Consider the following 20698-nt stretch of genomic DNA (forward strand, 5'->3'; position numbering starts at 1 on the left):
TGTGATAATATCTCATGTGTTGTTGACAACATCCCATGTGTATGTGATAACATCTCATGTGTATGTGATAATATCTCATGTGTTGTTGATAACATCCCATGTGTATGTGATAACATCCCATGTGTATGTGATAACATCCCATGTGTATATGATAACATCTCATGTGTATGTGATAATATCTCATGTGTTGTTGATAACATCTCATGTGTATGTGATAACATCTCATGTGTATGTGATAACATCCCATGTGTATGTGATAACATCTCATGTGTATGTGATAACATCCCATAAGTAGTCTCGTGATGACCTGTGGTTGCTTAGCAACAAAGTTGCAATATATGACAATAATGATGACGTTATGTATTTGTTTCTTTCTGCTACATTGCTAAGTGTTCCCTGTTTTATTTTCATGAGTATTTATTTTTTCCGCTGAAGTTTACTCATTCCTTGTAAAGAATGTATATATGTTACAGGAAAATTTTCAGTCATTAGACTTAATCACTGATTACACTAGTATATATATATATAGATAGATATATAGATATATGATTGATTTGTAGGAGGCTGACACAATGAGTATGTGTTCTGCGTGGTCTGAACAAATGTTTTCCTGTGGCGAAAAGGATATTACTTGACAGTGTGTATGATTGAGCGGTAAAATCAGAAAGGCGCGTACGCTTCGAAAAGTGTCACTTAGTGTAGAGTAAGATGGTCGAGTGTGTTTGTATACACGGGAAGCAGCCAACGAGTTCTAGCACTAACCTTGAAAATTTTCCGGATGATAAACACTAATCACCTCAGTTTAAATACTCAAATGTTTGCGAGTCTGACAGAAACAAATGTTCCTCTTATAATTTTATCGCATTCAATGTCATTGGACTGAAAACACATTGGAATATCGGAGATTCTGTAATGAGCTCCGAGGGATGCATTTTTATAACAGTATACATTGTAAAACTATGCTTGCCGTCCATTTGCATTGACTCAAGTGTCTATCACGTAACTGTAATATTATGCCTGTACCTCATTCTACTCGATGAATCTCGTTTATTGTGGTAAAGTGTCAAATCTATACTTCCATATTACTGTTAAATATACTATCCTTAATAAAATTGTTATCCTTATGTTCATGAGTGTTTGTTGCTTAACCAATGTTTACATATACAGTAAAATACGTTTATAACGAACACGCTTATAACGAACTGACGGATATTACGAACTTAAATTTTGGTCCCGGCCATTTGCTGTATAGATGTTGTATATATGCTTATAACGAATTAAAATTAGTGGTCCATTTGGGTTCGTTATAACCGTAGTTTACTGTACATCTCTTATTATCAGAACAAATATCTTTCTCGGAATCTTTGCACAAACACTTGTCCTGCACCATGACCGTGGAATATATTTATTTTATGAAAAAAAATAAACTAGAAATGCATACAAAAGAAAGTCTAGCCAGCTCAAACTAGCTCTATTCCACACTCTGAAATCAGCGTAGGGATTTTTTTATTATTTTTAGAGTCAAGAAGGATATTGTGTAATATAAGATTTCAGAGACTAAATGTTAGTCTACACAAACACATGCAGTTAGTCGAGTTAGACATACCATACATCTAACTTTGCCAAAGCAGCAAATCACACGTCTATAAAGAGAGAACTGCCACGCGTTAAACCCAACTCACTCACTCACTCACTCTCACCCAACCCGTTGGACAGTAGCATGCTAAGATTAACCTTACAACAGAGAGAACGAGCTGTTGGTAGGATACTTCTTATTGTCTGAATCATGGTTAGGTGAGCGAAGTCACACCATCATCAAATACGAGTTCACAATATAGCAAGGCTACATGATAGTCCACAGGATCTGTAATGGGATAAGATGAAGATATAAACAATATAGTTAGCAATGGTCTTCGTTTCACATGTAGAGGTGCGTCTCTGTGGAGATGCTGGCTCAGTAGAGGTTCACAGACCGGACCAAGTGCTTGGAAGATCATGGGACTGCATACAGAATGTTGTTGTTGGTTGTTGGTTTGTTGTTTAACGCCGCACTCAGCAATATTCCAGCTATATGACGGCGGTCTGTAAATAATCGAGTCTGAACCAGACAATCCAGCGACAGAAGGTGTGCACTGGGACGTCCAGGAGAGGGGCGGTCGGGTAGCCTAGTGGTTAAAGCGTTGGCTCGGCCCTCCGAAGAGCCGGGTTCGATTCCCGACATGGGTACAATGTGTGAAGCCCATTTTCCGGTGTCCCCCGTCGTGACATTGCTGGAATATTGCTAAATGCGACTTAAAACCATACTCATCCATGCACTCACTCACTCACTTTAAATTACTCATACTGCAGAAATCTGGTCACTACAATGCGACATTTCAGCCATGTTTTATCCTTCGCTGATACATAAACACCACGATCACGTCATCTGCGCCGAAAGTGTACAATAGCGATACTTCCAGAACCATTCGTGACCAACTCGTCCCATTCCGGGACAAGCAGAAGGTTACGAAAACATGCCAGTGGTGACGAATGCTTCCAGGACTTCGATTATATCTGATCAGAGAGTGCGGAACCGCCATCGTGAGACAGGTCTAAGAGTCAGACAGACAGAGGTGTTGTCTTGACGCATCCTCAGTTGCGTTGGTGGTGCAATCACACAGCGTATGACCTCATCGGCTATGGGCAACTGTTTGGTTCGACGACCGGTCAAGATTTATGCTGCACCGAGCTAATGGAACAGCCAGGTTGTACCGACGTTATCATGAACGTTTTGTAGACTGTAAGTCTACATATTTGTCGGTGGTAACGTAATGATGTGGGCTGTATTTACCCACACTGGTAGAGCAAGACGGGTGTAAGTGCAAGGAAACTTAACAGCCCAGTGCTACGGTGATGAAATCCTACAGTCGCACACTTCTCCCATTATGAACCATGGTATTACAGCTGAATTCCCACTGGACCACAATGTGCAATGCTCATAAATAAAAGTGAAAAGGGTCGATTGTACGATTTCGACTATATTATAATCATGTGTTTATGAATCAGTATCAAGTAGTGACAACACCAGGTGTTCACGAAAAGGTGAGCGTATCCTGCGCCAGTGCCCCACCCGTGACACCCGTCACAAATACATGTAAAGGCAAGTCAATTGTTCAGCTGGAAAAAAACGAGAGCATATGGTACAAGTCAAACTAGGGAATTGCATCGGACATCATTCTTGTCACTGATGCGTCAAATATGTTTACCATAAAACCGTGTGAAAGCTTTACTATGTCTATGAGTGAGTGAGTATGGTTTTACGCCGCTTTTAGCAATATTACGCCGGGGTCGGGGGGCACCAGAAATGGGCTTTACACATTGTACCCATGTCGGGATTCGAACCCAGGTCTTTTCATCGTGACGAGTGAGCGCTTTAACCACTAGGCTACCCCACCGCCTCACTATGTCTATGAATGTTGTAACCCTGATCAAACAACTTTTGAGCAAGAGTCATTGGAAGTTAGAATATTTGTAGAAAGAGAATGCGCAGTTTTACAACAAGAGTCGTGAAAGGTAACACCAAAGTCTGGAGCTGATGAAACATACGAAGCTAGCAATGCTTAAGTTCGTTCAGCTGTTGAAAGAGGGCGTGGCATTAATAAGCTTTACGGGATGATTCTAAAGGCTGCATGTCAAGTTCGTCTATTTTACATGACTACCGATTACATGGCGCAATCAGAGACAGAAGCTGTACTTTCAGTACTCTACGTTCAGTATTGTGAAGTAAGCGTGTACCCTTTCGTCACTGTGAAGTGTGTCAGCACCAAGGAGCCCCTACTTCTGGCAGAGCAGGTCTGTTGAATAGATGCTAGGCCTGGACACGTACACACACGTCTTAAACTTCATTTTGACACGTCCATATGTCCGGCAGTTGTCAGGGAGTATGCAATCTCATTAAAATCAGACCTTAGTTCTCGCTACCGCTAAACAAAGATCTGAGGACATCCCAGTTGAGGTCACGTCAGAACGACCTTTCATCCGACCAATCAGAGCGTCGCTTACCAGATCATGAAGGTGACAGTCGGAATGTGATTTCTAATCATGCATCCTCGAAAACTTTAACACGGGGTATCGCTAATTTGAAAATAGCGCCGTAAAGCACGAGAAAGCTGCCTTCTGATTCGTCATTCCATTGGTCGGTCAAAGTTCGCGCAAGGTCGGTCTGACGTGACCCGTAATGGGATGTCCTCAGATTTTTGTTTAGCAGTAGTGAGAACAAAGATCTGATTGTAATGAGATTGAGGAGTATGATACATATGTTAGGGTGCTCCACTTCCGTGTTGTGGGTTTCTTGCTTACTGACGTTTCCAACAATGGCTACTGTCACTGTACAGGTGGGCTTTGCACATCAGCACCAATCTGGCAATGAATCACACACCGCGTCTGTCGTCTGACGAGGAAGGGTGAGTGAGTGAGTTGAGTTTAACGCCGCTTTAACACTATTCCAGTTATATCGCGGCGTGTTAGCTTAATGAAAGCCTGAAGTGATGCAGGTCTCAGACGTTTACCACTTTGGTGAAACCCACAAGCATGGGCATGGTGCTGACAAACCTAGAAACATAATCGGGGCGAACCAGGATTCGAACACTCGTAGTCCATGGTCAAGTGGATAAAGCATGTACCTGAGAGCAGAAGGTTGGTTGTTCGTTCCCCTGGGAGAGTCATCCCAAAGACGTTGAAAGATGGTACTTGTTGTTTCCTTGTCTGTCACTCACATTAAGGAGATAAAACAAGCACTGGTCGGCTCAGAGTCGGTACATACTGTGTCTGAGTGGGATATTCATGTTAAACTGCAGCATGGTATCTCAGTGGGCTAACAGAAGTCTGTCCTAGTACAAGCAATACCCACCCACCCACTCACTCACTCATGTTACACTGACCCATGATGAGCACTCACTCACTCGCTCATGTTACACTGACCCATGATGAGCACTCACGCACTCACTCATGTTACACTGACCCATGATATGCACTCACTCACTCACTCATTCATGTTACACTGACCCATGATGAGCACTCACTCACTCACTAACTCATGTTACACTGACCCATGATGAGTACTCACTCACTCACTCATGTTACACTGACCCATGATGAGGGCTCCTGGCCACACAACACAGGTCACTTCAACTTCAAATACACTTTATTCATCATTGCATATGATATATGTTTGAGGAAATATTTACAACTTGCAAATCATTGATTTCAGAAGATGGACAAAAATCATAGAAAAGTATAAAACAGCTTAAAACATAATAAGGTCACCCAATGTTCATGCACACGTGCTTAGAGCAAACATATCTCAGTCTTCGTACACTCATTAACACAACAGTACACATGACCTCTGACATACTTATTATGCTTCATAGAGTGACAACCTTACGTTATACGTTGAACATCATAAGAAATAAATAGGTGCTTGTGAATCAGGAGATCAAAATAATGTCTCTTAAGATTTGAAGGCAGGTTGAGCATTCTTCATTTGAAAAAGACAGAATAATAACACCTACAAAATTGCAACACAAATGCAAACACAAAACATTTAGTGACAATGACAATACAAGGGGGCTGAGGAGGATCTTGGTTTTGACCCGTACTTAGCACCACTACTCAACCAGGTGAGAGACGGACATGACGCCACTCTGGACTTCCAATGACATCACACTGTGGATGTTGTCACGGCCTTTCTGGACAACTTAACCTGCCATGCTATCAGACTGATGTGGAAATGAACTAAATTGAAGTTTTTCCGATAAATATTTATCACATTATATATAATGGTTGTAGCATTTTCTTTCAAATTTGGGGCATGATACTTATCAAGAAAATTCTTCCTACACACTGGAAAGTCCAGAGGTTTTCCTGGCTCAAATCTCAATTGACATTTTTTGACAACCGGACTGTGTCCCACACGACAATTCATTTTACTCACGTTGGGGCATATTACACACATGAGTGCGTGAGTTGGGTTTAACGCTGCTTTTAACAGTATTCCAGTTATATCGCGGCGTGAAAGCCCGAAGTGATGCAGGTCTCAGACGTTTACCACTTCGGTGAAACCATGAGCACGGGTATGGTGCTGACAAACCTAGAAACATAATCGAGGTGAACTGGGATTCGAACCCACAATCATAGGTTTCTGGCGTGTCCAGGGGACGCAACTCTGCACAGCGAATCGCAGCGCCTTAGACGACTGGGCCACCGGTGCCTCCTTACACACATGATGTAACATAGGGACAGGTAATGACAAGAGGAACATTGTAGGTAACCAACATGCCCTGTGCACATAGAGATCACAGTCTATATCAACATAGGATCATAAGACTCAATTCTATCTCGACCCGACCCTATACCCCGCCTTACTTGAGGCCACTAATAACCGACCCGCTATCGGTGCAAGTACATCAAAACCTGGTCCACTTGCACGAAGCGATCTCAGCACTAAGATGACTGTAACTCCCATACTTTAACATAGGCTAGCGATAGTCGTATCGCTAAGATCTCTTTGTGCAAGTTGGCCATGATCCCTTATTTGGTACTCAAGTCCATTATTCACAGAACATTAGTTCCAAAATGAATTTATCTTATCTATAAATATATATCTACAAAAACAAAGTACCCAAATAGAGCCCAGAAAAATCCTTAATTGTTAAGCTGGGGCAATCTAGACTGGCAAAATCATTCTAGACTTAAGTTGGACTCCTTTTTTATTTATTCTCTAGGGTCTGGGAGACACACTAGTCCATCTATACCCGACTCAATATCGGGAACTCAGGTACATCTATACCCGGGCCATAAACAGGTACTCGAGTACCTGCCACGGGCATCAAGCATTATTTCTGTCCAGGTCTCACAAGTGGCATATTGTATGCTTTTTTATGTACAGTCAGTCATGTCACACGGTCTACTAGCGGTGCTTTTCCGATGTGACAATATTCTATTCCACTCCCAAATGCCCCGAAACAAACAAGCTGGCACAGGAAAACAGTCTACAGAAGTGCAAAACTAGACAGAAGAACTAAAAACATCTACTGTGAACATGTTATGAAAAATGAGAAGAATTTTAGAATTCAGTTTTCTGAATTACAGACAAATAGATTCTGTAAGTTTACCCACTACTGTCCAAAGATGCAAGTATTATTTAGTGCCACATTCAACACATCCTCTATTTAATGTGAAATACCCTTACACCAAACATGCCCTCACTTTCCTCTTAGTGCATCTGTACCCAGGATACCAGTGAGCAGTTAGTATACTCACCACCAAAAGAAACATGTCTACCATATATGTTGGTTACTATATGAGGAATTACTCATATTCAAGAGATAACTAGATTGGTTAGACGCAGAAAAAGCAAAATGTTATGTTGTGTAAATCGACGCTCATGAACACATCACACGTGACGTCATAGATCCTTGACTCAAGATGCACCATTTGTCTTGTGCAGGATTAGCATGTAACGTTTGGAAATCACGTGCAGTTTATCGTGAGTGAGTGAGTGAGTTGGGTTTAACGCTGCTTTTAACAGTATTCCAGTTATATCACGGCGAGTCAGCTTAATGTGGGAGGAAAGCCCGAAGTGATGCAGGTCTTAGACGTTTACCACTTTGGTGAAACCCACGAGCACGGGTATGGTGCTGACAAACCTAGAAACATAATTGGGGCGAACCGGGATTCAAACCCACAATCAGAGGTTTCTTGCATGCCCAAGGGATGCAATTCTGCACAGCGAATCGCAGTGCCTTAGACGACTGGGCCACCCGTGCCCCCCAGTTTATTGTGATAAGAATATAGTCCCTCTGTGGTACCACTTGACTGATTGTTACTTCAGTCATTAGATGTAGTTGGGGTATGTAGATAAACACAATGGATGAACGATCGCATCCAAGAGTGAGAGTGAGTGAGTGAGTTTAGTTTAACGCCGCTTTTAACAGTATTCCAGTTATATCGCGTATCAGTATTGGGAGAAAAGGTACAGGTAATCAACATGAGGATTGTGAGATTGTGAGAATACAGGAAATATCCCCCTTTCGAAAATAGACTTGTACAAGATTGCCGAGGTCAGATTCTATTGAGGGAGTCATCATTATTAATAAACGGGTAAATATTTTTAAAGGTTTACATCTTATCATCTTCAAAGAAGCTGTATATAATGTTGATATCTCATAAGAAATAAACGAGTGGGAGTTGTTTATCGTACAATAAAACACTGCAGGGAGAATAAACCATGAGGAGCGCGATAATACATAGCATATGACGTTGGCAGTAATGTGATGTCACGCCAGGGTCTTTCACCACTGAGGCCAGTACAGAGAAGCTATATATATATAGAAGTTAATAATTAATATATGATATGTCATTAAAAATATATTCATGGTTTAACAGGGAGGTGATGAAAGGTGCTCACATACAACAGAAACACACATATCTATAAATATATCCACCTCATCATTATATACAGTCATAAACAATAGGGCTGGGAGGAGTCCAAATTTACTACCCGGGTACCCCACCCCCATTACCCCACCCTACTCGGGTACCCGCTGTAGGTCTCAAGAGATGGGTACAAAATGTCCGATCGAGAATTGTTTGAACGGTGCTCTGGCAAAAAGTATTTAGATACACTCCCCTACACTATAAAGCGCTCTGGTCACACATACACTGAAGTTGACTTAAGCTTTATCTTTTTTCAAACATATAAAAGTCAGAAGCTATGCGTGCATTGTCAGAAAGAAATGCCAATATTAGCGATTTGTAGTGTCACTATGCAGTTCTAGATAATTTTTGGCAATAAACAATATATCAAATGACTAACCACGGGTCCGGTTAGTCATGTGGGTCCTGGGATCCTACTCAGTACCCACCCGGCCCGAGTACCCGAGTTACCCGTCCCAGCCCTAATAAACAAGACACATTTGGCCTCCTAATGTAACAAGAGGATGTCTCAGCTGGGGCTTGTTGAGGTCTCCTGTCTACCACTGCTCATACTGCACACTAACATGATACAGAGGCGGTACACATGTTTGTAACATTCCCAACTCCTTCATCAAGGTGTGAGTGTACTCCATGATGAAACAACAAACAGTTCCACTGAAACAACTGGTAAACACAGTTGAATTTCCTATCTCATAGAGGGATTATAAAAAAATTTAAGACCTTAAAAGTCTTTTATAGACAGGTACGAATTTGCAACCAAACACCAATTTGCTTATTTCAGTATCAAAAATTGACACTCAAGGACTGTAGGCAAAGAAAAATCAAATTCCGAAAATGATCTGAAATATCAGGAAAGTTTTCAAAAATTAAAACCAGAATGTTATCTCGTCACTGTTATTGATTTCAACCACCACCAAGTCTGTGAAAGACTTTATACCCACATATCCCCAGTTTAAAAATACAGCCTCCCACCATGTACAATTTAAATATTATCACATGCTGTTATGCAATACCTTCCTTAATATATTCTCTGTATACTATTAAAATGGAATAAAAACTGAAAAAAAAAAAAAAGGTGTGTGAAAGAAAATCAGCTTAGAGAACCACGGTGACATTGCCTTGAATGTCATCTCACCTCTATTGACTTATAGAGAGTTCCCCATCTTCAGGATGATTTCTGTGCTGGTCAAGATGGAATCCATTGACACGACACATAAACAAGTTTGAGATATTCTAAGCTGCTAAAAAAGGTTTGAAATAAGATGCGGCAATCAGCAGTCAACAAAGGTTGGCTGTAAAGTGTTGTGGAAGTAAAATGTGTCAAGTTCTGTAACATGCATAACGATCAATGCTGATGTGTTCCCACAAACTATCACTTGTGGTGCATACTGACACACTACATTCATCACAGTCCTCACCCTACAAGCCCGAGCAGTCAGGCAGCTTGGTACCCTGGACCAGCTGGACACTGGTCAACACACACACCCCACCACTACACAGTGGTCATGTGAATACAAGAAATATTCAGAGAAGTTCAGCCTAGGAAACATTCACATTCCACTATTAACTTTCAGGCTTTCTGGAAACTACAATCTCAGAACAAAACTGTTACATCATTTACAGACACATTTAAAAAAAAACAAATGTCAGAAGTAAGTGTCTTATTGGGGATGTACTTCACACTCCCCAAATTTCACCCTATCCCATTATATCTCATTTAATGTAACCATTACGGTAATTTCATTGAATGTCAGCATTAAAATTCTACCTTCATCCTGTAAACTCTCAAAATAACTCTGATAACTGATTTATTTCAAAAACATAGTTAGAGACAAATGTTATATTTGAGATAACACTTTCTTTGTAAAGTACAGATTCCGGTACATTTTTTGTGTGGAGTCCTGTTAGGGTTCGAATCCCGGACGGACTCAGCCCCAAAATGTACTAGAATCTGTACTTTACTAAGAGAAGTGTTATCCCAAGTATAACATTTGAAACATCTGACCACTTTCTAAATGGCATTGTGTGTTCATAGCCAGTGACATTCAGAAGTTTATGGAAACATGAACAAAACATTTCCCACTTATTTCAAACTGTGCTATCCCACGTCTCCACGTGTGACTGTGTAAGTGAGAGTCATGATATGTATAATGTGTAGTGATGGTCGTCAAGTATCTGGTGTCCGTGGAGTAAGGTAGACTGCTTTGCCATCAAACTCTCCAGCTGCTATGAGGTGCTGGAAAGGAACACAGACATATTGTGGTCATCGGCTGGCGAGTTTCTTACAGATATACTCTTGTTGATCTTTCAAGTTTTGGAGTTAGTGACTAACTATGCTTTTATGCCCCTTTTACCAAATCATGGCAGAAGACACCAGAAGAGGGCTTCACCCATTTTTACTATGCCTACCATATTCGATGTAATAAGCGCCCATGGCACTAACAAAATTAGAAATAGGGAGCTCTTATTAGATATTATTTTGGTGAAAAAAAAACAGAGTTGAAAGATATTTTTCGTGGTTTATGCTGACAGCCTGAAATGTTTATGTACAACCAGATGTTAATTGCCCATAATTAAGGGTGCATATAACACACGAATGAATAATGAATAAATAAATAAGAATAAATATACATGAATAAATAAGTCTTGTGTACATTGATCAATCGGAAGGGGTGCTAATTGGGATTGTTCTCTAGCAAATATATTAGCAAATATTGCTGTGGGCGCTTATTACATCGAATACGGTAATATCTTTTTCTATATTTACTACTTAGTGATAATGAAAACAACTTAAAAATGTACCCCAGTGCCTCCTGATTTGGGGCTTAATTCATACATGAGTCATCAGAAATACGATGGGGGATTTTCAGCGACCTGTGTTATACTCACGCAGACATAACCTTGTTTACACTAGCAGTCATTGAACTCAACACACGATCAATCTCATCTTTTTCCAATTTGCAGTTCACAGACACTCGTATACTGAAATAAAAACAGTGTAATTAACATCTGAAAATAAGCACAAATTTTTACCTTACATTTAGTCACTAAGGTATTATTACATAGACAGAAATATAACATAAATGTCATGTTTCAAAGTAGTTATATTTAACTGCTAGAGGTGAGGTGAGGTGAAATTGGGTTTAACGTTGCGTCCAAGATTATTGCACTTATATTGCGACGTGGATGCACGTGTGTGTGGCTGCTTGTACTAGTCCGGACTGATGCCGATTTATAGTGCTAGCACACTGAGATACCATGCCGCAGTTTAACATGAATACCTCACTCAGACACAGTATACTGACTCTGAGCCGACCAGTCCTTGTTTTAGCCCCTAAATGCCTAGCGCCAGACAGGGTAACAACAAGTACCATCTTTTAACATCTTTTGTTATAACGCAAACCGGGGATCGAACCCAGGACCTTCCGCTCTCCAGGCGGACGCTCTACCTCTAGACCACGGAGGCAGGAAACCGCTAGATGCTATGTGTTATGGTGGTACATCTGTCAATAGCTACATCAGTTTTGCGATATAAGTTTTATGCTACATATACATCCCCCACTTATAGAGGTACTACTATCTGATCAAAAGCAGTATATTTGTTCCCCAACCAGTGGATCCGTATTCATTCCAGCTATCCTTCTCCAATCCCTGGGGATCATACAGCCCAAGCTGACTTAAGGGTAGAGGAATTTTACAATCACCTCACGCATCAGGTACTCATTCCCTGCTGGCTGGACAAAGGCACATTTGAACTAAGTCACTTGCCCAGGGTGACACCACACATTTTGGGTGGATGAACGTATTTGTGTTTCCACGATCTGGTCATCTACCACTGAATGACTGGGTTCTGTTAGATGTACACTACAGGCTGTACACTAGGGGTAGTGACAACACCGTAAAGACCTGTAAATATTGTTGGTCCATAGGTTGAATAACCACCTGGTTCGTTGGTTGGTTGGTTTGTTGTTTAACGCCACACTCAGCAATATTGCAGCTATATGACGGCGGTCTGTAAATAATCGAATCTGGACCAGACAATCCTGTGATTAATAGCATGAGCATCGATCCACGCAATTGGGATCGATGACATGTATCAACCAAGTCAGCGAGCCTGACCATCCGATCCCGTTAGTCGCCTCTTACGACAAGCATAGTCCCCTTGTACGGCAAGCATGGGTTGCTGAAGACCTATTCTACACTGGAATCTTCACGGGTCGACACCGTAAAGACCTGTAAACATTGTTGGTCCATAGGCTGAATAACCACCTGGGCCCACTTGCACAAAGCGATCTTAGCGCTAAGACTATCATAAGCCTATGTTAAAGTATGGGAGTTACGATCATCTTAGCGCTAAGATCTCTTTGTGCAAGTGGGCCCAGGTCTCTAGTGGGATACAATCTCAGCATCTGGGGCTTGCTGGCCTAACGCTTGAGACCACCTGGCCACTCCATCCCTTGGAGTAGCAGCAGGTGCTTGTTCTACAGAGCAACTAACAAGGTAACAGTCACCTGGGGCATGGAAGGACATGCTCCTCCTTCTCCAGGTAGCGAGCCAGAGTCAGTGCAACGCCCTGCTGCATCGACTGTAACAACAATATTCATACTTTAAGCATCATTTTGAATTTTCATTGTGATAACAGTTCAGTTTCAATAAGGAAATGTATGAATCCCCTGAAGTTCAAGGGAGATAACTCTCAGATTGAACATCCTGAATCCACAAGACAATTAAATTTTAGAGAAAATTATTCTTTCTGGCAAGTTGAAACACATTTATATATGACAAACAATATTTAAAGTTCATTGCTTAAAGTTCCACTTAGACTTGAATGAGTTTAATGGCCACAGGAACCCCTTGCCTTGTAACTAGAAAGTCAAACTGACTGTCCTCATGTAACACTTCTAAGCACATTATCTTGAAAAGATATTACAGAAAACCAGTTGAAGGAAAAACTGTTGGGGGTGACTGCACTATTTATAATGACGACAGTGTAACTCACATGATCCACAATCATCTGCAGGGTCTTCATGTCCAGATCACGGTCATCAGATGGCTCAGACAGGCGGACATGCTTGATAGGAGCGACAGGATCCCCCAAGACACAGAAACCCTCAAGTCTGGAAAACATCACATCAAGACTAGACTCAACATGCTAGTTATGTCATATCTGTCCTGGCATATTCAAAGCATTTGCTGAGACAGAAGGTTTCTTACATCAAACCAAATAAACATATAGCTTAAAGTTATTTAAGGTGTTGTATAACACGATTAGATTCAGACTGCAATCTACACCTGAACTAGCACACTTATGTGTGATGGTGTGAGCACACACACAATCACACACACAATCACAAGGTCACAATCACCTGTCACACCAACCAACCACTGTATCCACTCATGACAAGCATGAGGTACTGGGGAATCCCCAGGTGTCCATCCAATCACCTGTCACACCAACCAACCATTGTGTCCAATCTTGACAAGCATGAGATACTGGGGAATCCCCAGGTGTCAATCCAATCACCTGTCACACCAACCAACCATTGTGTCCACTCTTTACAAGCAATTCCCAGGTGTCCATCCAATCACCTGTCACACCAACCAACCATTTAATCCACTCATGACAAGCATGAGGTACTGGGTAATCCCCAGGTGTCCATCCAATCACCTGTCACACCAACCAACCATTTAATCCACTCATGACAAGCATGAGGTACTGGGTAATCCCCAGGTGTCCATCCAATCACCTGTCACACCAACCAACCATTTAATCCACTCATGACAAGCATGAGGTACTGGGTAATCCCCAGGTGTCCATCCAATCACCTGTCACACCAACCCACCACTGTATCCACTCATGACAAGCATGAGGTACTGGGGAATCCCCAGGTGTCCATCCAATCACCTGTCACACCAACCAACCATTGTGTCCACTCATGACAAGCATGAGGTACTGGGGAATCCCCAGGTGTCCATCCAATCACCTGTCACACCATCCAACCACTGTGTCCAATCATGACAAGCATGAGGTACTGGGGAATCCCCAGGTGTCCATCCAATCACCAGCCACACCAACCAACCACTGTGTCCAATCATGACAAGCATGAGGTACTGGGGAATCCCCAGGTGTCCATCCAATCACCTGTCACACCAACCCACCACTGTATCCAATCATGACAAGCATGAGGTACTGGGGAATCCCCAGGTGTCCATCCAATCACCTGTCACACCAACCCACCACTGTATCCACTCATGACAAGCATGAGGTACTGGGGAATCCCCAGGTGTCCATCCAATCACCTGTCACACCAACCCACCACTGTATCCAATCATGACAAGCATGAGGTACTGGGGAATCCCCAGGTGTCCATCCAATCACCTGTCACACCAACCCACCACTGTATCCAATCATGACAAGCATGAGGTACTGGGGAATCCCCAGGTGTCCATCCAATCACCTGTCACACCAACCAACCACTGTGTCCAATCATGACAAGCATGAGGTACTGGGGAATCCCCAGAGGTTACCCACACAGGGCACTGAAGGTCAAAGAAACTGCTTTCCTTCTACTCACTTTGAGAGGCCCTCATGCATCAGCTTACAGTTCTCTTCCAGTTGTGTCAATAAAACTGAAAACAAACAAGTCCATCATCATTATTCCAGCAAAGGAACAAAGGCCTAAGTCACACTTAACAGTACATGTACAGTCAAGTCCAGTAAGTAGAAACATGACATCTAGAACTATGGATCTTTTGTGGGGGCCTAATTGCGTCCTTCTACATTTATCATCATTGGTAGACGAACATTTGCATTCTCCCCGGAGTCACCTTATAACGTCACATTCATCATTTGGTAAGAAAGGAAATTGTTATGCTAATACTTGTAAAGCTGTCAGGTCATGAAGACATTTGAGTTGTTAGGAACAGATTACCATTTTCTCAACCCACATAATAATAATATCACATCTCCCAGATAATATGTTTCTCCCAACAGAAGTAGGGAGATGTTCATTATACTTTAGGTATGCGTTGTATGTACTGGCTGAGTGATCTGATGACTCCGAATGGTGGTGATGATGATGATGATGATGATGATGATGATGATGATGAATAGGAAGATGTGTTTGTTGTTTAAGTCACATTCAGCAATATCTCAGCTGTATGTAACTAATCAAGCTTGAACCAGACAAAACAAGTGAGATGCGCAACAATTCCTGGTATTAGGGTACAATGACAGGCACCCAACCAAGTCACAGTGACCACTCGATCCACTAAGTCCCTTGTACGCGAAGGGGTCGCTGTTACTGAAGACTACTCACCAGGCTGATTCTCCAGGATGCTGATGGCTTGTGTGGCAGCTGAGGCCAGCATGGGGGGCAAGGAGGCCGAGAAACAGTAGCCGAGTCCTGACAGACGCTGGAACACAGACAGACGATGTCACCATCAACAGGCACCAAAGAAGCCATTCTGACAAAACTGCATATCACCTTCACCCTTGATATCAGACATAATTGAATTCTTTTCCCCCAATAAATTCAAAGATGGTTTTGTATAAAAAAGACCCGATGAGGTGAAATGAGGTGGCAGTTATATTCCCATGCGTGTGTGGCTGCTTGTACTAGGAAGGGCTTATGCTGGTGTTATGGTGCTAGCTAAATGAGATACCATGCAGCAGTTTAGTATGATTACCCTCCTCAGTCACAGCATATACTGACTCCGAGCTAACAAGTCCTTGTTTTATATCCTTAATGTCGAGTCCCAGGTAGGGAAACAAGAATACCATATATCAATATCTCTTGTACCGTGGTTGAGTGGTTGACCTGAGTGGTTGACCTGAGTGGTTGAGTGAGTGGTTGAGTGGTTGACTAAGTGGTTGACTGAGTGGTTGACTGAGTGAGTGGTTGAGTGAGTGGTTGAGTGGTTGACTAAGTGGTTGACTGAGTGGTTGACTGAGTGAGTGGTTGAGTGGTTGACTAAGTGGTTGACTGAGTGGTTGACTGAGTGAGTGATGGTTGAGTGAGTGGTTGAGTGAGTGGTTGAGTGGTTGAGTGAGTGAGTGAGTGAGTGAGTGAACCCACAACCCACAAATATGGGTATTGTGCTGACAAACCTAGAAACAGCGAACAGTGGCGCCTTAGATGACTGAGAACCTTGGTTACTCAGACGATTAAGAAGTTTTGAAAAAAAACATTATTGTTTTGATCGTTAGGCTTGAAAAAAATCCTTCTTATGCTTACCTGGTGATCAATGACGTATTTCCGCCCACAACAGAATCCCCCGATGGAGGCAATGGAGTTCTCTAGAGATGCAGCAATCAGATCAATTTCTTCTATCTGTAAAAACAATATAAACACAAGATAACAGTAATGCCATATATAAATAATTGTTCTACAGTCTAACAGACATTTTATAATTAAGATGTTTTGATTCAGCTAGTTGAAGGAAAATGGGTATCAGAGCATTTCCCTTATTTACATCCTAACACAACAGTAAGCAATAGTCCTTCTTGCTTCAATCAAATAACAGTGTAGAACAGTGTAGAACAATCGCCCAAACACACCCTCCAACCACCTCACTCCAGCATGCTCCTGTACTACTCGTAACCCACCTTTTCCTATGATTGCCCGCATACTGGTGACCAAGCTGCCAGACCAGGCAGGTTAAACTTCAGTCACTGACGACAGGCCTGCATGGACCAGAGGGTGAAACATATTCCATCATGCCCGTGGAACACTGACGACAGGCCTGCATGGACCAGAGGGTGAAACATATTCCATCATGCCCGTGGAACACTGACGACAGGCCTGCATGGACCAGAGGGTGAAACATATTCCATCATGCCCGTGGAACACTGACAACAGGCCTGCATGGACCAGAGGATGAAACAAATTCCACCATGCCTGTGGATCAAGGAGGAGTCCTCAACTCGTGTCCCCCTGATGAATTGTAGGGTCTGGGAGAGATTCAATTCCAGTTGAAACGAGGGATCCCAGGAAACAGTTGATGTACGCTGAAGGTAATACAAGTGAAAAAACACAGGGCCATAGAGATGCCAGACGGTAGGACTTGCCATTTGTAATCTCGGCTAGTGAAGAAAAAATACTCCAAAACAATGGAGGTTTGTCTATGAAATTGCACACAGACTGTGAATCATAGGCAGTTTCAATGAATATTTCTTCAGAACCAGGAAGGTGCAGCTGTAAAATCCTTGTGTAATGGCCTCTGGAGTCAGGAGTTCTATTACCTCCTTGGCCAGGAGAAGCCGGATGTTGTCCTATAATGACTCCAAGGTTAGGCAAGGTACATCAGTTGGAGAGGCGATACAGTGCTATAAAGGGTAAGCGGTACCCGTAGCGGAGAGTCTGAATGACCCAGCAGTCCGGGAAGAGTTGGTTCTAGTTTTGCCAGAACAACTGGAGGTGTCTGCCAACAGGATAGTCATGAAGAGGGAAGGAGCATCACTGCCAACCATGCTGAATAGGAGGGCTGAGTGCCCAAGAAGATGTGGCCTGCGTCAAAGGCTGGACCCCAATCAGTTGCTTCGCACAGGGCTGATAGGGTTTCCTCCACTACCCAGGATCCTCCGCTACCCAGGATCCTCCGCTACCCAGGATCCTCAATATAAGCAGGATGGAGGCAGTGGCATGCATGAGAAGTTGAGCCAAGTCCGCAAATAATCTCAACCAAAGCCGAGGGCAGTTCCCTCATGAAGTCTGTCAACAGCAGGCCAATTCTTGTCACCAAACCTGCACGAAGGTGATAATGAGAGACAATGGCAAGAGGGACAAGCGGAACTCATGTCTATGGACATCAGTGATATGTCATCAATCTTGAGTCACAAAGAAGTAAACGACCCAAAATCTTGGTGTCGTCTGCATGAAGTGGAGGCGTCAAGATGGGAAACAAAATCATATGCACTTTATATCGCCGATGCACAAGAGGAAGCCCTTGGTGAAGTAGAGGTGTACCATGCGGCAATGAAAGTGAAACTGCAACGCCGAACTGACATCCATGTGAGTATGAGTAGCCTGAGGAGAGACTACTAGAGGTGATCTCCCCCTGAAGGAGGCCAGCAAATTCAAGGCCTCTGAGAACGGCGCCTGTTGTGATGACACCTGAACAGGCTGCCCCGAGGCGGAAGAGGCAGTAGCATCTGAAGAGGCTGCACTCGCTGTGAGTAATAATACCCTGGAACTGTGCCTGTAAGTGTGGCGCCTGAAGAGACGGCGCCTGATGGGGTGACGCCTGATGATGTAGAGGAGGTAGTGCCTGTTGAGGCGCAGGCGCTTGGAGACTCTAGACAAGTGAACTCAATGGGATGTGAGGTGGAGTTGCCAATAATCTTCTGAGGCAGACGATAGTAGCCATGGCGCCATCGCTGCCGAAGAAGCTCAGGCCGTGGTCACAGGCGCCATCGTAGTACTTGTCGTAAAGGTGCCTGAGTAATCTAATAGCCGGGGTGATGACTGAGGTGTGAGGCACTGCCCACGTCTGACGAACCAGGAGTAGTAACTCCAAGGGCTGACCCATCAGATGACATGCACGCAAGGGGTCCTGAGGCACACAGTCACACACAACACTCAGAGCAATGCGGGCAGCAAGGGATCCGTGGGGATCCTGGGCTACCTTCTTGTCATGACAGTCTACGCAGAGGACGCAGGTGGTCATCACCGACCCCAGACACTAGCTCAGATATGACCACAGCATCCATAATTTCTAAAATTCTACAACATAAAAAGAGAAATAAGTATGGATGAAAGCCACAAACGTTAAACCAAACCCAACCTATCCCATGTTAAAACATGGGAGGTGGAAACCCAAGAGCGGAAACCAGAAAGGAAACCCTTCACATGCAGAATTGTACAAAGGCAGGAGAAAGTCGTATGACAACATGAAACCTAAAGTCAAACACTTTGATGTGTCAAACTTACGGTTGTCTCAAAGTAAAAGCGTGGTCCCTGCGTATTCCTTCTTTATTAGCCATTTCGGTTGTGTTGAAGTTCCCTTCAACTCTGACACCACAGTGTTTGACTGTAGATTAATATGAGAAATTAACAATAACAAAGACACAAAGGACCACCCCGTTAGTGGATGGTACAAGACATGTATTGTGCAATGAACACAGGAAGACAAGTTGCCGTTTTGTTCCTTATTGAGACCCTGAATAATGTTACACAAGGGTTGAAATAGATCAGCAAACCCAAACGACAAACTTAGTCTATTCCAATCATAAACTGGGTGAGGTGAGGTGAGGTGAGGTGGGGTGAGGTGAGGTGAAATTGGGTTTAACGACGCGTCCAAGATTATTGCACTTATATAACGACGTGCATGCACGTGTGTGTGTGGCTGCTTGTACTAGTCCGGACTGATGCCGATTTATAGTGCTGGTTCAATGAGATACCATGCCGCAGTTTAACATTAGTACCCCACTCAGACAGTTTACTGACTCTGAGCCGACCAGTCCTTGTTTTAAGCCCCTTAATGCCGAGCGCCAGACAGGGTAACAACAAGTACCATCTTTTAACATCTTTTGGTATGACGGGACCTGGGATCGAACCCCGGACCTTCCGCTCTCAGGGCGGACGCTCTACCACTAGACCATGGAGACGGTCCATAAACTGGGAGCGAAGCAAAAACATGTCTGTCCAATACAGACTATGAAGGAAAAGGTGACGAGTAGTACAGAAGCATGCTGGGAGCCAGGTGGTCAGAGTGTGTCCGGGAGATTGTTTGACACTGTTCTACACTGTCATATGATCAAAGAAAGAAGACATATTGCATACTGTTGTGGACATATAAGTTAAAAAATATTTTTTGTATTTAAAATATCTGTAAGTAACTACAAGTAAAGTTAAGGAAAATACAGACAATTAGACAAATTATGACTCAGATATCTTACATTCACATTGAAATATTCAGTGACGCCTCGGCCCGTCTTCCCCAGGACACCAAATGAGAGACTCTCTTCCAGGAAAATGCGAACCTTGTACTTCCACTTGAGCTCCACCTGGTGACCGAAAGATGACGTCATACAGTTTGTTTGTTGTCTAAAAAAATGCAATGTTCCAGCTCAGCAATGTTCCAGCTAAAAGGTGCAGCCTGAACATGGTCAAGTCTGGACCAGACAATCAAGTGATTGGTACTGTGAGCAACAATCCATGGTGTTGAGGTATGAGACAACACTATCAGGTTGCTGGGGACCTATTCTGACCCGGAATCCCCC

At 43.0% G+C, this 20698-nt stretch overlaps 1 protein-coding gene across 1 annotated transcript in view; it reads right to left on the reverse strand.

Annotated features, from left to right (window-relative positions):
* Positions 1–5164: 5164 nt before the first annotated feature.
* LOC139478409 (serine palmitoyltransferase 1-like) overlaps positions 5165–20698 on the reverse strand; it is a 37960-nt gene continuing 22426 nt past the window's right edge. The window contains exons 9-16 of the mRNA XM_071260855.1: positions 20375–20482; positions 16713–16808; positions 15795–15891; positions 15051–15105; positions 13475–13592; positions 12987–13060; positions 11365–11457; positions 5165–10711 (exon numbers count right to left, since the gene is read on the reverse strand). Coding sequence (XP_071116956.1) covers positions 10702–10711; positions 11365–11457; positions 12987–13060; positions 13475–13592; positions 15051–15105; positions 15795–15891; positions 16713–16808; positions 20375–20482 — 651 coding nt within the window. The 3' untranslated portion in view covers positions 5165–10701. The remainder of the gene's footprint in view (positions 10712–11364; positions 11458–12986; positions 13061–13474; positions 13593–15050; positions 15106–15794; positions 15892–16712; positions 16809–20374; positions 20483–20698) is intronic.

This window comes from Haliotis cracherodii, unplaced genomic scaffold (assembly GCF_022045235.1).
Source record: "Haliotis cracherodii isolate W230 unplaced genomic scaffold, xgHalCrac1.p SCAF_4, whole genome shotgun sequence".
Classification (NCBI taxonomy): domain Eukaryota; kingdom Metazoa; phylum Mollusca; class Gastropoda; order Lepetellida; family Haliotidae; genus Haliotis; species Haliotis cracherodii.